This window comes from Fulmarus glacialis, unplaced genomic scaffold (assembly GCF_000690835.1).
Source record: "Fulmarus glacialis isolate BGI_N327 unplaced genomic scaffold, ASM69083v1 scaffold9458, whole genome shotgun sequence".
Lineage (NCBI taxonomy): Eukaryota > Metazoa > Chordata > Aves > Procellariiformes > Procellariidae > Fulmarus > Fulmarus glacialis.
In genome coordinates, this window is record NW_009230219.1 from 21800 (window position 1) to 40074 (window position 18275).

Below are 18275 nucleotides of genomic sequence, written 5' to 3' on the forward strand. Positions count from 1 at the left end.
TAAGCCACTTATCATAGCCATACTGCAAGTACGATACAAACTTCTTTGCTTAAAATTTCAACTTTAACTTTCTGATCATGATTATAACTATGAGGATAAAACCAATATTTTTTACAACAGTGTATCATGTATGTGTTCACACATACTGAACACAAGAACACACTTGTGTTTCTGGTGCATGCGTTCCATCTAAACGTATTACTTTTTTACTGTAAGGGTGGTCGACCAGTGGCACAGGTTGCCCAGAGAGGTTGTGGAGTCTCCGTCATTGGAGGTATTCAAAACCTGACTGGACACAGTCCTGGATCACCTCTTTAGCTGATCCTGCTGGGGTAGATGTGTGGGATGGATTGGATGATCCCAAGAGGTCCCTTCTAACCCAAACCATTCTGTGATTCTGTGATACCTTTTTCTTTCGAGGTGAAATGGTGAACATAAATCTGAGCTTTGGTCAGTTTTGGCATAAATCAGTCAGAGGCTGGACAGCTTTCTCACAGCTCTGACTTCAGGTGTTTTTCAGGCACTTGATATGATGTTAATCAAAGAGCTTAAAATCATATGATGCTAAATGGTTTAGTGTTGAGGTTCTTATCATTGAGACTATGGTAGCTGCAGACAGTCCTAGATCAATCAATTGCAGTACTTCAAGCAAATGGAAAAAAAATTAAATATTATTTACTGGGGGCTTATAAGACCAAAACTGCTGACAGTTCCTAAATAACAATTCACTGAATTTCTGTGCTTGGAATTGTTACAGGCATCTTTTTTTTTATCAGCTGAGGAGGGAGGCCTTTCCTTTTGTTTCTTTCAACAGTAAAACATCTGACAGAGACTAGATTCAATGATTCTAGCCTCTCTAACTACTTGGTGAAAGAAATATGTGGTATGAGAGAATAGTACAGACACCAATTCACAAATAGCTTCCTGATTACATCTCTTGTTGGTTAATTGACCAGGATCATAGTCAATAGGTGATGTTGAGGCCAAATATGCAAGAGGGAATTGACTTCCAGAAGCCCCAATCTTTTCTACACTCAAGGTAGTTGCAAGGCAGTCAAACAGAAAGATGCTCTGCTCAGACCAGAATCAATTTATTACATTGCAAAATTCTCTTTGAGTAAAGGTGCCAAAATCCAAGGGAGGATCCACTTGAAACGTGGCTTGGTAAAATCTTATGAGAAAGGTGTAATAAATTGTCTTCTGGGGATGCATTCACTAACTGTAGCAGAAACATAGAACATGGGTTTAGGGAACGTCTCAAGCTTTCAGATAGCTAAACCTCTGTGAGCTGAATCTCACATTAAAGGACACAGATAAGCAAATATTGTATGAGCAGTTATCCTGCATAAACTTTCTCCCTAATTATGGATTTTTAAGGACTAATTGTATTCAGGCCCAGTACAGTGCTCAGAAATTTGTTTTGGCTGCTCTGCTGGTAATGGGTGAAATATAAGGAGACAGTTTTCTCTTGGACATTACATATATCTGATCTTTGGATATACTGCATCTTTCCAATATTCCTCTTATGAATGTAGAGGGATAACGTACTTAAAGAAAAGAAGGCTGTTTGACAGGCAGCTTCTTCAAAGCAGCATGGTCAAAAAGACTGGATTGTTGAGAAAGAGGGCACATTCTAAATTCATCTGTTTCACTCAGCTTTTCCTTGGATGGGTGAGTTGTGTTCTACTGGTCATTGTATTATAGTGCTTTAAACAGGTAATGTTTTGAAATATGAGACTAACTATGAATAGAACAGAATAGAATGAACTGATTTCTTTGGTTTTATTCTTCCAGTTGCTTTTTATTATGGAGATGCCCTTGGAAACAAGGAAAATGTGTGTACACTGACTCAAAAACTTTCAGGATCTGCTTTTTACGTTATTATTTAAGTGAATGTATAAAATGAGCCCCTCCTTAGGCAGTTTTCTGAGATTGCCTTAGACCGGTACCACACGTTATTTTAAATTCTGGATTTTTAGATTGACATACAATAGAAGATGGAAATTGATTCAGATCTCAGTAGTCTTGATTTTTGTTTCCTAGTCTCTCTCTCTGCTTTTCTCCAGGGTGATGAAATGAAGAAAACAGGTATTCAACCTATTCCTATGATGGACAGAGACAAGAAGGATGAAGTCCCTCAGGGTCAGGTATGAACTCTCTCTGTAAAATGATACATGTTTTATAGTGTTAATAAAACATGTATGGAAAAAACATTTTATATATTAGTGAATATTTCATTTGACTTTAGGGTATGTGGGCTGCTGAATTCTATGTTCTGCACGCGAAACAGGGTTAATTTTTTTTAAGTAGCAGTGGAAAACTTATTTTCAAAGACATTACTTAAATGACAATGTGCTCTTTGCTGTTGCCACCTGTTCCATTCTTTGTACTTGTAACTCTAGCTAAAACGACAATCACCTATGATTTTGAGAAGTGTCAATAACACTTTTTCAACTTCGTAAGTGGTTGCTACAGCCCTTAGCTGAAAGGTTTCACTGTTTTATCCTGAATGCAAAATTAACTTTGTCACCTGTTCCTGGTTAAAATACCCAGATTCAGATTTCGAAATATTTGTAATTTTAGACCAATACTTCTTCACTGAATAACTATAAACACTGCTTTTTGACATTCCTTAAAAAAAAAAAAAAAAATTATGAAGAGTTTCTTAAGGATAAGCAATAAAGCGTGTATTTCTAAGAGCCTCAGTTGTCTGTTTTTCAAAGTCTTTGGGTGGTGATTTTCCTGTGCACAAATGTGCAGAAATGAATGCTTTTTTATGCTTTCCCTAGGGAAATTTCGTATTTTGTAAACATAAATCTGAGGGGAAAAAAACCATCTTTGAACTAACTTTTTTGGGTAAACGAAAAAGGTAGCCTGTCCTTTGATTATCTGAGCAGAGAAAAAGAAGTTTAAATTGTCCGTTGTCCATTCATATACACATATACGTATAAGTTTTTCTTTTTTTTTAATTTCAGCGGCCTCTGATGCTTTGTCAGTAGTTGGCAGTTGCAAAGTATTTAATAAACTCTGAAATAAACAATAATATTTAAAATAAATTAGAAATGACAAAGTATCACAAAATCGCTGTAGATTAATTACTTTGTAAGCAAGTATGGAAATTTTTGTATTCTGACACTTTAATCCATATTCTCTATCATATTTTAGCATAAAAACTATTACCTGTATTATAGTAAGGAATTAGCAGTTAATTTACTAAATTTGTGTGTTTAGTATAAGCCTAAGAAGAGAAGAAACATTCTTCTGCATTTGGTTTATTTTTCCACACGCTATATTAGTTATCTTTGAACATCTTGAAAAGTACACAGTATTATAGTATGTAGTCATACTGGCATATGTGAAAGAATTGTTAATGGGGTGAAAGCAGATATAAGAAATAAGCTATTTTTTTCCTCTTTAAAATGCAGTAAGTATTCATAGAATCATAGAATCATTAAGGTTGGAAAAGACCTCTAAGATCATCGAGTCCAACCGTCAACCCAACACCACCATGCCCACTAAACCATGTCCCTAAGCGCCTCATCTACACGTCTTTTAAATACTTCCAGGGATGGTGACTCCACCACTTCCCTGGGCAGCCTGTTCCAAGGCCTGACCACTCTTTCAGTAAAGAAATTTTTCCTGATGTCCAATCCAAACCTCCCCTGGTGCAACTTGAGGCCATTTCCTCTCGTCCTATCGCTGGTTACTTAGGAGAAGAGACCAACCCCCACCTCGCTACAACCTCCTTTCAGGTAGTTGTAGAATGCGATGAGGTCTCCCCTCAGCCTCCTCTTCTCCAGGCTAAACAGCCCCAGTTCCCTCAGACGCTCCTCATCAGACTTGTGCTCCAGACCCTTCACCAGCTTCGTTGCCCTTCTCTGGACACGCTCCAGCACCTCAGTGTCCTTCTTGTAGTGAGGGGCCCAAAACTGAACACAGTATTCAAGGTGCAGCCTCACCAGTGCCAAGTATTGTTCCAGGTACTGTCTTCATCAGGTTCTTTTTAACTTTGTGCTTTGTTTCATGCTTCTTAATAGTATAACAGTAAAATATTAAGCAAAATAGGATGTTAAAAGCCAATTTCAGTAGTATAGTTGCGGCTTCTGTATCTTACAACAACGTTACAGCAAAATGTGAGGTTTAGGACGTATATAATTCTGTGAAAGTAACCATTCCTATATTTATGTAGAGACTGAAGAATTTAATAAAGCATTATCATCCATTTCCTTGGGCTCTAACAAAAAGCATTAATGAGTATTTTTATGTGGATTTTAATTAAAACATCAATACTTTATTTAAATAACAATGATGTTTAGGAAATGAGGATTTGTATAAACATGTAATCTCTGAAAAAAAACTACTTCTGCCTCAAGTACTCATCTTTGATGAGAATAGCTTGTACTTAGCTTTTCCTCTCACTTGGGTGGCTGGAACAGTTGGTCTCCATTGTGCTTTACATGCTTTGCAGCACAACTCATGTAAGGTCTCTGAGTTTGGTGTCTTCCTATTGTGGAGCCTGCACTGTAGATTTGTTCCTGACTCAGCAAGGATCCCATCACGCTCTTTTCTGCCCCCCCTTCTCCCCTTCTGCCTCTCCTGGAACCTGTGAAGAAAATAGAAATGCAAAAACTCTGCAGTGACCTGAAAGCCCTTTTGATAAACAAGTCAAGCCAGCCTGAGTAATGAAGGGAGAGAGAAGGAACAGTTCACGTGCTTCAGCCATTCAAAGCTTATCCCAGAAATACAGTTTTCAGGTTGAAAATAAAAGGTTTATCATCATTAACATCATTAAAGATACAGCTCTTAAAGCTAGCAGTGTGTTTAGGATGCACAGTTTGAAGAGACAGGAACAATTTATTTCAGAAACAAAAGATATTCTCTAGTTCCTCCTTCTTATGCATCTTAAGTTATACGTACACTACCTTTCCTGCAGTGACTTCAACTGATTGCTCATATCTGAGTGAACTCTAGGCTTTCTGTCTAGCCACAGCAACATAAAAATCAGTCTGGAATAATTTATTCAGATAACCTAAACCTTTTACAAAAGGGATTTGTGTGAGTTTGCTCTGGTCAGAAATGAAATTTTTTGCAAAGGAGTGTTTTTAGTTAGCTTGGCTTTATTCACAATATAAATCCATTGAGCCTTTCAGGGTTTTTCTTCCTTGAATGATGTGCATTTTAACTTAAAAGCTTTCAGGACCTTAAAGGACACATTTTAAATATGAGGGTTCTAAAGAGAAGGTTGTTTGGAATATATTGCAGATGAACTTAATTTGGTTGAAATCTTTTATGTTTTGCAATGGCAACACACTTCTCATTGAGCCAGAAAGTCTACAGTGTGACTGTACCTAAGGTCCCACTTAATTTTTGAGCTATGGAGTAATCTGCTATTTTCCAGTGAAATAAAATATTCCTCTTTAAAAAAAAGAAACAAAAAAGAAAAACACAAGAAAAAAACATGTAGGAAGAAACCAATGCACTATGCAAAACAGCAAACATTTTGTTGATGAGCAGACATCACAGCTGTGTGCAGCCTTGCCTTCTCACCAGCTGCAGTTTCTTTCTGTCAGCTACATCATGATTACTTCAACTCAGACTGTTGGGTTCTCAGGTCAGAAAATGTATCTTATCTTTTTTTAAAGTACGGAATGGACTTGGGTACATAGCAGTATGAGAGGAATCTCTGTATTGATGGAGGTGAAGACAAGAGTTGCTCTTCAATTTCTGAATAAGGGATAATGTTTAGACAGTTCAAAAGAGACTTCTTATCAAATGCTTTGGTCACAGTACAATACATGGTATTTCACTAGGAGGCATTTAAAAACTCTGCGCAAAGAAAGAGATCATAGTGCACTACTGTAACTATCATGAGAGTCTGGGATAAATGAGTGATGTTATAATGGATCTGAATTTAACCTGTCATCCTTGCTAATATATAAGTAGCGTTTTTTAAAAATTTCCTCATGTCATGGCAATTCAACTGTGACATGGTAGCTGTCATAGGCCCCTAAGCCTGTATGAATCAGATATCATTAAAAGGGTGCTTATTTGATGTTCTCTAAATAGATTTATATGATAATGGTAAAAATATATCACTGAATCACATACATGAAAAGAAATTGCAAACCAATTATTGATCACGGTGCACACCTTTTTAGAAACTTTCCAAAAGTGCAAAGCCCCTAGCATCTCAAGTAAATTGAACTATGGAATACATACTTTGGAGGACATCAAAACAATCCAGAATCTGACCATAATTTCATCACAAGAATAATGTTTGCAGAAATGGCTCTGCCATCTGCACCTACCTCCTGCCACTACTGACACCAAAAAGCCAGACAGATGCTAAGCAAATCAATTGAATCAATTGAATAATAAAGGTCCTGTAGAAAATCCTATCTGAAGCAGCCATATTAGTCCTAAGAGAGAGGCACGTAAGCAACTTGTAATTGCCAGAGATTTCATTGTTAGTGCTTCATTTTAAAGTATTCGGATATTAAGATGAGATGCAGAAGTATGAAGTACCAACATAAGTAGTAATTAAGTAAGTAGTCAACAGCTTTGAACTAGTTGGCTGTTAACTTTCAGTGTTGTAGTTTGGCAACATCTAACTTTTTTTTTTTTCATTGCTGTTTTTCATAGATTGGGTTCTACAATGCTGTAGCCATCCCATGTTACACCACACTTGCACAGATCTTTCCTCCAACTGGGCCACTACTCCGAGCATGCAGGTGAGTAAATGTGTCAGTTTTGGCATAGCGTGTAGCTTGGTTAAAGAAAAAGCAAACATGCTTTGCAAGTTTGTCTGGAAATACAGACTTTTAATTTTAGAATTTGCATGCAGATAAACAGGGATACGCATCTCACGTTAATCTATGCAGAAACCCAGAGGCAATAACTACTGGCTGGGACTATCCAATGCAGATCTACAGACACAGCTATTAAAACATGTTTGACGCCAAAAGCATTTAGAGAAAAACAGTGCTTATGTATCCCTATCTAGGCTGCTCAGTGCAATTTCCCTCTCTGTCCTTTTTACTTCAACATGGTTCTCACAACTAAGATCGGCTAGAATTCTGCTTCATTAAAAAATGTGGGTTTGGCATGTGGTTTTATTTCATGTCAGAACATTTTTATTAAAAAGTAGAAAATGAAAGATCCCCAGAATATTCAGTAGTTAGGACATAAGGGTAGTACCACTGGGATGTGGGAGAGACAAATGTAACTTTGCCCTATCAGTCAGTTGGGATGTAGATTGGGTCTTCTGGAGGAGAGTCTAGGGTCCTTAACCAATTGGCTGCTTCTACCCTGGAATGATGGTGAATCTCTTTGTAGGTAGTTCTGTCCAATAATTATATCCTGGACCTTAGCAATCTTTCCTGACAAAATTTCTGTTGACACCGTATGCTTCATGAAAATGTTCTAGTTTCAGGTTAATCAGTATTGTCTAAGGAAAAACAGTTAGTTCATAAAATGCCAGCAATCTTTAGTCACATCCAGGGAGAAGAGGCCTGTTTTTCTATGCTTTTACTAGCACCTCTCTCATAATCTTTTTTCCCTCTTGTGGTCCTTAAATTCTAGCTTCCATTGAACTTTTTCTTTGTCCTGTAAGGCGCACCTACCTACTCTGTCACTTTCCTGATCTGTGTGCTAAATGATCTGTGTGAAGTAACAGAAGGATGCCCACTGTGTACAAAATGCCATGAAATTTAAGGTAGTGGTTAGCAAAATAATTTCATTTGCACCCAAATGCTATTTCATATAGCTATGAGAAGAATACGTAGGTCTGTACCAGTGGGAAAAAGGACTATCTTACGAAAAACAGTGAGTATCTAAGGGCCATCATTAGTAGTCAGCTGCCTCTAAGGTCCCGCTGCTGGGCATGGCTGTGCAACACTTACATGGATATGGAGGGAATATAAAGTAGGATTAGAGACTATACCTCTGTTATTACATTAATGGGGCTACAGCTGGAATCCTGTTTAGTGTCTGTGCTTTAAGAAGAGTAGATAAAGACACTAGCAAATAAGAGAAGATTAAGAAGGAGCTTAAAGAATGTTTTGAGACCTTAGTAGTGAGAGACTAAAAAATCTGATATAATGTGTTTAGTTTATCTAAGAGAATGACTTTATCAAAATCTGTAACTGTCTCCATAGTATGTTTTCTGATTAGACAATTTAGCAGGTAAAGACTACTTGAAGCCCAAAGGTTCAACAAGGAATATGGTGAATGTCTTTTTTAACATTTGGAATAATGTCAGTTGAAGGTCTTAAACCAAAGCTAGGTATACTTTTTAAAAGAGAGAGGTAAAAGGGATACAGGTCTGAAGCACAGTTTCTGTGATGAAATTGCCAAGGCCCGTCTTTTCCAGGCAGTCAGGCTAGGTGGTCCTTAAGTAGTGTCTTTCATCCTGAGAAGCTATGAAAGTAACAATGTCTGGTAACTAATAGGCAGTAATTTGTTATTCTAAATTGAGTAATGTGGAAGTATTCATAAGTGCATATTTTAGTGGTTCCATCAGTTACAATATAGCATTAAACTCTTCCCTAGTTTCAAAATGCTGTAGAGTGTGTTACTATCATAATGGTATCAAAGTCCAAATCCTGTTTTGGAATTCGGAGTTACAGTGCAGGGTAGGAATGTGTACTCCCTGAGCTGTGTTGACCTAATACATATGTGTTGATAGTTTGATTATAGATAATTGAATAATGTGTACTCTGACAAATAAAGAAGAGTTGCTTTCAGCGTGAAATCAGAGAATGTGAAGTAAACTACAGAACTGCTTGTAATCCTTTCAGTCTTTACAAGGTCGTGAGTCATCCAGCTGCTTTACTGAGAGGTAGTCTGAGATCTTGGAAGTTTTCTGACTTCTTTCTCTTTGTAATCCTTGCTTGAAGGCATGTTGCTTCAGCTGTGTTGATGGCTGAAAGCTAAATGGTCGGTTATTCAATCCATGTAACTGGAACACAGATTGCGCTTTGCGTAACCATGTTTACAGTCAGAAAGAGTTTTATACTGTTTACATGGACTAAACAGCATCAACTGTGATACCCAAAAATTCTCATGAGTGTTTCCAGTTATTTGTTTCTACTCAAGCTAACAAATATTGTTCAAACTGCTTTATATATGTGAAAATTTTTATTTCTTTTGTATTACTTATTTTTCAACATCTGGGTGTACTTTTACTCCCCAAATCAGTATCTAAATGCTTTTAATGTGAAAATGTCTTGCAGAGTCTGTATGATAATAAAGTAACCTCAGCACTGGATGTCAGGAAAGTTCTGTAACTAGCGCAATCAAATGGGAGGTCTTAAAAATGGGTTTGTATTTACTGTAGAACCATTTGCATAAGCCCGCCAGTACCTTTGGTAAGAAGTTAGCATTGTTATTCCACATAATGGGAACAGAGGCTTAGAGAGGCTAGGCTGAGTGCTTAAGACTGCACAGCATCTTTTTCAGGAGCAGGGTTCTGAGAGGACCCATGTCTTTTGATGTCTAGCCACATGGATATCCAACTGAGGCTTCTTTGCAAAAGTGGCTTGTAATACTTGACGGTCCATCTTTCAGTACTCAGCTGAGAAGGTTTAAAGTTGAATTGCAGAGTATCAAGCACCCACATACATATGTGTTCTAGATGAAAGGTTCTCCATGCTTCTGAAGATCAAGCATGAACATCTTTTCAAGAGTGGGTTTATCTGCAAAAAGTGTAATGTCTGAAGTAAAAGCAATCAGACTCCTGGCAGAGATTGTATGAACTTCTTCTATTCTAGAAATTAAGTTTGTTGTTTGGAATTCCAATTGTAGTTATAATACTGATACTTCTGAAAGCTACACGGGCACGATCTCCAGACTGGGCACAGCTCTGTACAGACACAGCTCCCCACCTTGCTCTTCCTTAATTTAGATTGCACTGATGCAGAACTGGGGCATAGATGTGTGGATGGGTTTAAGATCTCCGTAAGACTAAAGAGCTTCCTGAAAATCCACACCCTGGCATAAATTCTTCTGAGGAGCAGTTTGATAGTTTTAGCTTAGCCTTGAAATTACCCTCTGCTGTCTGTTTGAGGGGGCTGAGGAGGGAGTGCTGAGACTTCAGACTTGCAGATGCAGAGTAGGAAATCAAGAACACAGATCTAACATCAACTCCCCAGTTACTAGAATATATTTTGTTGCAGGGTTTATGTTACTCCAGAGTGTTTCAAATAACTGATTTTACACTACACTTTTTTTTTTTCCTTTATTTTTGATGGGTAACTGTTATGCAGTGTGATGAGACAAATAAAGCCTCATTCCTGGTTGTTATTGCCTCAGCTGCTGACTGAACCGATTTTGATATCACCCCTTCACCAGCAGTGCTCGTTCTTGGAACGCAGTGTTTAAGTTGCCGTGTCCTTGAGTTGTTTGGAACATAGACACCAGCTGCAAATAATAGCAGCAGAAGCAGCATGTCAGCATCAAGGTTTTTATTTTGAGAGCCTCTGGGCATTTATTCCGGACACTTAGGAGCAAGGGCTTCATTGGGAGCACGAAGGCAAATGAATTGTATTATCTGCATCTTTACAAAAAAAAAAGGTATCAGTCACTGATTTCCCTAAGGTAAGGTGGCAGCTAAGAATCTAGAAGGTTTTCTTGTCCAGTAATTTATTCCACATTTTTAAATACTCTCTTGTCATTCTGTGTAGATCAAAACTACCAGCTGCCTGTGTTACAGTGTTCAGAGTATGTTCTATGTGTGTTTTGTAGCCCACATACTCAATAGGCTTACCAAAGTGGCAAATCTATGATAGAATATTTATTTAGAGGATGAGGTGAAGTGATTTATTTTTTCCTTTATTTCAGACCAAATAATTTTAAACAATTTTCCATGTGCTTTCAGGTCTCTCAATTCTTGCTGAAATTGATATAATTTAAAAATATTTCAGCTGCAGTTCTCCTCATTACTTTCCCAGTTTCAAGAAAGGGACCTAGAAATAGTGACGGTTCAGTTTTTCTGATCCTTAGGGCCTGAGTGTATTAGCTGAGATTCAGCGCTGTGCTAACACTGGCTTCATGACTTCCACCTGCCTGCAGAAAATGGTGTGGGTGCTCCCCTAGAGGGCACCAGCTTTCTTCGGCAGACTCCATCAGATCCTGCTGTCCCCCATCCCCAGAAAATGCAACGTTTTCTCTTCTTACCTGTTCACTGTGCTTTCAGCTCATTATTTGCTGTTTTATCAACTGTTTCAGCAAAGCTGTGACATAAAAATCGGAAGCATAAATTCCAAAGTAATACGATAATATGACACATAGCGTGTAAGACCTTAGAGCTTTAACATTCCTGTGTGTTTACTGAAGACATCTAAGAACTGTTGTTTTAGTAACTAGGTATCTGATAGTATGAAATTGAAACAGTTGAGGTTGCTCTCTTTCTCTCTGTCTTTGAACACTGAGCGCTAGATTTGGCCACAGGTTGCAAGTATGGTCCAATGCTGGATATCATCAACACAGACTTCCAAGTTACTGGAGTGCTACTAGTGTACAGCAAGTAAGATTATGGGTCTGTACTCCCTTCAGATCATTAGAACATTACCAGCTTAATTTCTCATCATTTTATGGCTTGTGAATTAAAATTTGGACTTGGGGGTTGGCCAGGCTGTGAGACACTAAAAAAAATTTTCTGTCTTGAGGAAGGGGTACTCTTTAAATGTAGTAGATTGATAGTATGATCACCACGTTAGTAATTGAAAGGTGATACTATGATGTTGGCATGCAACATTTCATAAGCTGTCAGGCAGCCCATGTGCAGGAGTTTTGGAAGGCTTAATGCGCTTCTGTGGCTTTCAGTGAAGGAAATTTCCTGGCAAAAGTCCTGATTTCTGTGGTGGTTTTGAAAAGAGCCAAAGTATACTGTGGTAAAATCCCTGAAGTCTGAAGTGACGAAGGCTGCTTGTCTCCAGACTGCTGTTTCAGACTCTCTGCAGACATGTCTCTGTTGGGTCACAGCTGGGTTTTCTCTGCAGCCATGAGGGCTAGAAATTTGTAACGGAAGCAGGTGCTAGTCAGTAGTTCCAGGGCTCGTTTTGGGGAAGGTATGCCATAGGCTTATATATAGTCAACATGTATGCGAGCCACACGAGATTACAAAATGGGATACCTGAAGGTAAAGGATGAAATAATGTAAAGATGATAAAAGCTTGATGACATACAGGTACTTATATAAAGCATAAAGCTACATCGCAAAGTACAGTACAGCAGACGGTATTGTTAGGAAGAAATCCTAATAAACTTATGAACAGTGCTTTACCTCTTTGACTTTTTTGCATCTCCAGGGACAATCTCAACCAATGGGAGAAAGTAACAAGAGGTGAGGAAGCCTCTATATGGATTCCCTCCCAGTCCCTTGCTCCTGGGACCTCAGATTCACTTCCTGTGAAGATCGATGACTGAACCGCAGCAACAGATTGCTTTAACCTGAAGAGCATCCCTTCCTGTTTTGGGGGTTGTTTTTTGTTTTGTTTCATTTTTATTTGGAAAAAAAAAGGAAAAAGAAAAGCTACAAAATGCTAACTAAGAAGCAGATCTGCCTAGGAAGGTAACACCCTTGGAGTTACCTCAGCTAAATGACTCTGGCAGCCAATCGCCTGACCTACACCGGTGACACAACGTGAACAGAAGGAAAACGACAACCCAGATGTTTTGGAATCAGCTATCAAAAGAGAACTTAGAACTTGTGAATATAAAAGACTGGCCTTATCTCATGGGCTACATTGCTGAGGCCTTAATTTAAAACTGATGGGGGAAAAAAAAATCTTAGGGGGTACTTCTAAATTGTATCTTTCTAGTAAGGGTTTCAATGGTACTTTTATTATACCGTACTGTGGCTGGCTTTAACACCAGTGTCACTTGGGAGTTCTTGGCTATAAATAGAACAATATACCCATTGCTATTGTGAATGTTTATGTGTGATCTACTTGTAATCAGTTTGAACTCCAGCAGAATCCTTGGAGACTATAATTCATGCTTAGGTTACAGTGAATTCTCTTGCTGCAAACTAAAGGAAAACCAACATTCAGGTTAAAGGTCTAAAGTACTTCATTAAGCGTCATGATGCAAATTGTCTGTCACTCACAAGGCAAAGGTTGAAAGAACTAGTGATGGTGCTTTGTTCTTCAGAATGATTTATAAACCTAGACAACTCCTCCCTTAAAACACTGGAAGTACTGGATATTTATCTCTGATATGAGAGAGAGTTCCAGGTTGGAGTTTTTGTGTTCATAGTGACAGAAGCATCAGATTAAAATTTAAATGTGAGAGCAAAGATTTCCTTGCCTAGCTCACAGTTAAGTAAAGTCATCATTTTTATTTCTACCTGCTGAGTTGTATTTTAAAAGGTATTAGAGACACACCTGAAGTATGCTATCTGTGGGGAACAAAAGCCTTGTCAGAAAAGTCAGGTCTGATAAGAGGGATTGTGGTACCATCACAATAAATCAAAAATGTTTTTGTATTGACTAGCTTTTGTGTTGCACAGTAATACTGCATGACTTCTACTGCTCTCTTCCCCCATCCCAAGATGAGTGAAATTAGGAAACTTCTCCATTTGTCTGTTTGCTTTTTTTCTCCTAGTTCAGCAAAATTTCCAGGCTTAGAACTGCCTTTCTCAATGAAAGAATAGCTGACTGAAGAAGAGTACTCTAAAATGTTGTGTTTACAGGTCTGTGCTGACTTACGCTTCAGACTTACAAACTTACGCACAGACTTTAAGACCTTACATTTAATGCCACGCTTTTAAATTTAGTGCAATTGTACAGGGTATGTTTCAACAACGCTTAATTTGCCTTCATCTTTCTCTTAAAAATAATGAGAAAAAAATCTTTGTATTGATCCACACAGTAGCTGAAAACACAGTCTTTGCATACCTTTCGCATACAGCCTACGCTGCATTGTATGCTTTTTCACAGATAATACAGTCTTGTAGTGGTTCCGTGATAACATGGCCATTTGTGTAACTGCAACAAATAATAGTGACTTAAAGTAGTGACTTAAAGACAGAACACAGATTGTCTTTTTCCATCTCATGTCTGTTGAGCTGTATTGCTCTAATAAGCATGCCATCTTATGGGTTTCATGTAAATGACTTGGAATCTTGAGTTTTGCCTTCTGTTATGGTCGAGCACATACCAGTATCTGTACATGTGTACAGTATGTGATACGTAATCACATAATGTATAAATGCACCTAAGCCTTTGCAGTACATAGATATCCCAGATGTTGAGAATTCAGTATGAAGTTATCTTATTTGTATGATACAGGTTACCTAGCAGCAGCCCCATAATTTTTTTCAGTTTGCTTTGCCAATTCTAAGTGCAGAAATTCGTTGTTAACCACAGCAAACTATTTTGGGATTAAAAAAAAATGGCAGGAAACAATTACACCAAAGTAGAATGAATAGTATCTCATGCTGTGTCCTCTGCTTTACTCCTTAGCAGTTCTGTTTTAACTAAATCTTGTAGATGCAACCTTTCATCCGCTAAGTACTTGAGACATAATCCACGGTTCCTAATGTTTACATGAAAATTATCCAAATCTATGGTTACTACTCTCTGATAATACTCTCTGAAATTCAGATACCCCAACAACTGGATGGAACATTTTTCCTTCATGTGTTAATACATTTGCTGTTATACTCCCTCTTTGAATGCTGATAATGTTTACGTGAAAATTATCCAAATCTATGGTTACTACAAAAATACTCTCTGAAATTCAGATACCCCAACTACTGGATGGAACATTTTTCCTTCATGTGTTAATACATTTGCTGTTATACTCCCTCTTTGAATGCTGATCTTATAAGTGTTGCAAAAATATTCCTTATCACACTGTGTCTGTATTATGGAAAGCTTTTAATTGATCTTTTACTTGTTGACAGTAAAGATAACTTGACTAGTTCTGTAACTTACCATTCAAAATATTTGGTAGTATCACATAATATTTTATGTTTTGAAGTTTATAAGTACTGATACAGAACATGTTTCCCTAACGAATTTGTCAAATTAGCAGTAAGTTCTTCTATTAATGTCTCAAGTCAATCAGGTATTGTTTCTAATATAGAACTATCCAAACCACATAAAATATATGTTTGCTATAGAATAATGTCCATTAGAGTTAAAAATTTTGGCTCCAGTGGTTGTGGTTTGGTTTGTTTTCCTGGTGTGTAAAAGGAGAAAGGTCAGGACAAAATCTTACTCTTTGTTAGCACCTAGACCAACAAAAACAGCCACAATGGGCTGTATTTTCTAAGCAAATTTAGTCTGTTTTAGCATTTACAGAGTGCAGATTCAGATGTGTAAATTTTTTGTAAAAACAAACTTATACCCACACTTCCAAAGTCAAAACCACCAAAAATTAAAACTTTGAAGCTGCATTTGAATTTCATGGCTCAAGTACATGTTGAGATTTAATTGTTCAAAATTCTGGACTTGGACTCACAAATAGAGCAGTAAGACATCTAGATCTGTAAGACATCTGGCTCATTAAGTTAAACTGCCAAAAGCCATTCTTCCTTGCATTTTTATCTTGCTAAAACTGATCTTGCCCAAGATCAATAAGAATGTCTAAAAAACCTAACAGATCTCTCCTTTCCTGGAAGTATTACACTTTATATTCCCAGAACTGCATTATTTTTGTTAATAATTCCAATTGCTCTTCCCTTCTAAGCCCGGTAAAGGTAAAAGGAGTGTTTGAAGCCATATCTGAGCATTTCTAATGTATTATGCAATGGTGCCTGAAAGGTATGCACTAAGTGAGAAAAATAGTTGACATAGCATGATACTCATCCAAGATGTTGCGTATTTTATTACAGCACTGACAGAAACTCCACTGTTATAATTAATCCGTGAATTTTGTACAGTAGTAGAACATTCTGCTGTAATGGTTCAACTCATGGCAGTATTTTTTTTTTTATAAGTGGCCATTTAGTTATTGCATTAGAGAAATGCAATACGTTTTTTAGTTGGAGTATGTGATAAAACATTTATGTTGGAGGGGACATGCAGTGTGGAATTCATCTTTTTATGTGGCACAGACTTCTTTCATGTGTTTAAACTTAGAACAGTGTGATTAGTTTGCTGTGACTGCATTTAGAGCATTTAGTGTTAAAATTGCAGGGATAGCAAGTAGCACTATTCATGTTAAAAAGTAGAGATTGTTAAATGCTCAAAATAATTATGACCCTCTTGAAATAATGCATTTGCCTCAAACACTGTGATATAGGAACAGTTCTGTGAAGTGGAACAATTAATTTGTTCATTCTAAACACAGAAAAGGCTTTCTGCACACTACTACAAGGAAGTTCATGTTCAAACTTTAGGTTATATATCCCAATCTAGCAAAGGCACATCATAACTCTTATTTTGCTTTCTGACCAAAAACTGTGCTCGATTGTAATACGGGTGTATACTCCGTCAAAAAACCTAAAATAACGGACTGCTTTCTAGGGTAGATCAAACTGATTTGTAGAGTAGATTCATATATATTCAAAATCCAGGTTGGGCTGTTATGTGAAGAAGAATGAACTTCAAGGTAACAACATTCAACTTTACTACATTTAGTGAGCTGAAAAGGTTGTTTTATATATATATATATATTTACACACACACATATATATATATATGATACATATAAACTATCTTTGTAAAAAACAAAAAATATGCAAGTGCAATAATTTAAAGAGGTCTTAACTTTGCATTTATAAATTATAAATACTGTACATGGTGTGTAATTTTTTTCATGTATTCATTTGCAGTCTTTGTATTTAAAAAACAAACCTAAACCTTTACTATTACGTTTGTACAATAGAACAGTAAGCATTTATTATGATATAGTTAAGTTGTAAATAAATTCACAAACCAAACAGCCAGTACATATGCATATATGGGTGTCCTATTGTGAAACCTGTTTTTGCTTTTACTGCTGGCTTTAGCACAGCAAGACTACTTCTGTGGATATGTAATTATACATATAAATATATGTATGATACATAAAATATATTTAGAAATGTTCATAATTTTAATGGATATATCTATACATATACTTTGGTGTGAATATTACTGAATACAGAGTTTTTTAATATTATTTTTCATGTTTATTTTTGCTATTATTGGGAGTGGAAATGAGGGATGGGAAGTGTGCGTGCATACGGGTGTGTTTATACCACAAGTAATCCACAGGAGATGTGGAACCAAAGCATAATGCAGTACCCCATACATTGATCTGCTTCAAAGATCTCTTGCACTGTTCATGCTCAGTAAACAGGGTATTTGCCATTTATAGACCTCAAAGTGGCCTTGTGTCTTTATGACTCTGCATGACCCTTCCATTCCCAGAGAAAAATGTTGAGCCTGGGATAGAGTTCAACCTGAGCTCTGTCTCTAGTTCTCAGCATGGCCTCCAAATGTTCCTGGTCTCCCTCCTCACTGAAGGAACTCAGCATTGCTAGGACGACTTGTCCAGAAACAGGTTTCCAGGGCAACTGTTTTGGTTTAACTACTGCATACAGTTGTCAAAAACAAGTTTTACAAACTATACCTGGGTTTGTGCTATTGTGACCAGCCCTTCCAGAAAGCTCGTTTGCTGCAAGGAGCGTGCTGCTAGGGCTAACTTTTGTGATGAAACAGAAGCTGCACTGACATTTAATGCATTTTTTTAGGGTTTATTCATTTAAGTCAAAACTTTCCAAATTGTTTTGAGGGACAGGCAATGCAAGAGGAATGTTTCTGTGAATACTATTCATTTGGTCCTTTCCACCTGTTTCTGAATTGTTGGCAAGGAACTGTAGGCTGAAGTCAATTAATGACTTTCTGGTCAAGCTTTTCAAATTGATGGCAGTCAATCACATGCCTTTTCACATTTTTCTGCTTGTCATGCAGACTTAGCTCTTGTAGCACAGCATGGTGCTTTGCCATTGATGGCCACTGCCCAGTCAGTATGCTCTCCTTAACATTGTTATTGAAAAACATCATCAGAGACTTACAAAAATCAACCCTGAATACATTCCCTTGCAGATATTGGAAAATATAAACGTAAAAGCACCTTAACTGAAGCTCATTGAAGTTTGGGGAGGAATGGAGTATTTCTGTTGGTTTTGAGGAACTTTGAATTAGGCTTATTTGAAAGTATCCAAATGCTCCGTAAGATCCTGTGCTCATTTGAGTCAATTGTAAGGGACAGAGACTTCAATGGATTTCACCTGCTCAACAAGTGTTGGAGATTATTTTGTTGTACTTATTTTGCTGAAG

The 18275-nt window shown here is 37.3% G+C and overlaps 1 protein-coding gene across 1 annotated transcript in view; it reads left to right on the forward strand.

Moving 5' to 3' along the window:
- PDE10A (phosphodiesterase 10A) overlaps positions 1-13026 on the forward strand; it is a gene marked incomplete at its 5' end in the record, with an annotated part of 33994 nt that extends 20968 nt beyond the window's left edge. The window contains 3 exons of the mRNA XM_009584149.1: positions 2067-2147; positions 6643-6731; positions 12309-13026. Of these exons, the coding sequence (XP_009582444.1) occupies positions 2067-2147; positions 6643-6731; positions 12309-12426 (288 nt within the window). The remainder of the gene's footprint in view (positions 1-2066; positions 2148-6642; positions 6732-12308) is intronic.
- Between the last annotated feature and the right edge of the window lie 5249 nt (positions 13027-18275).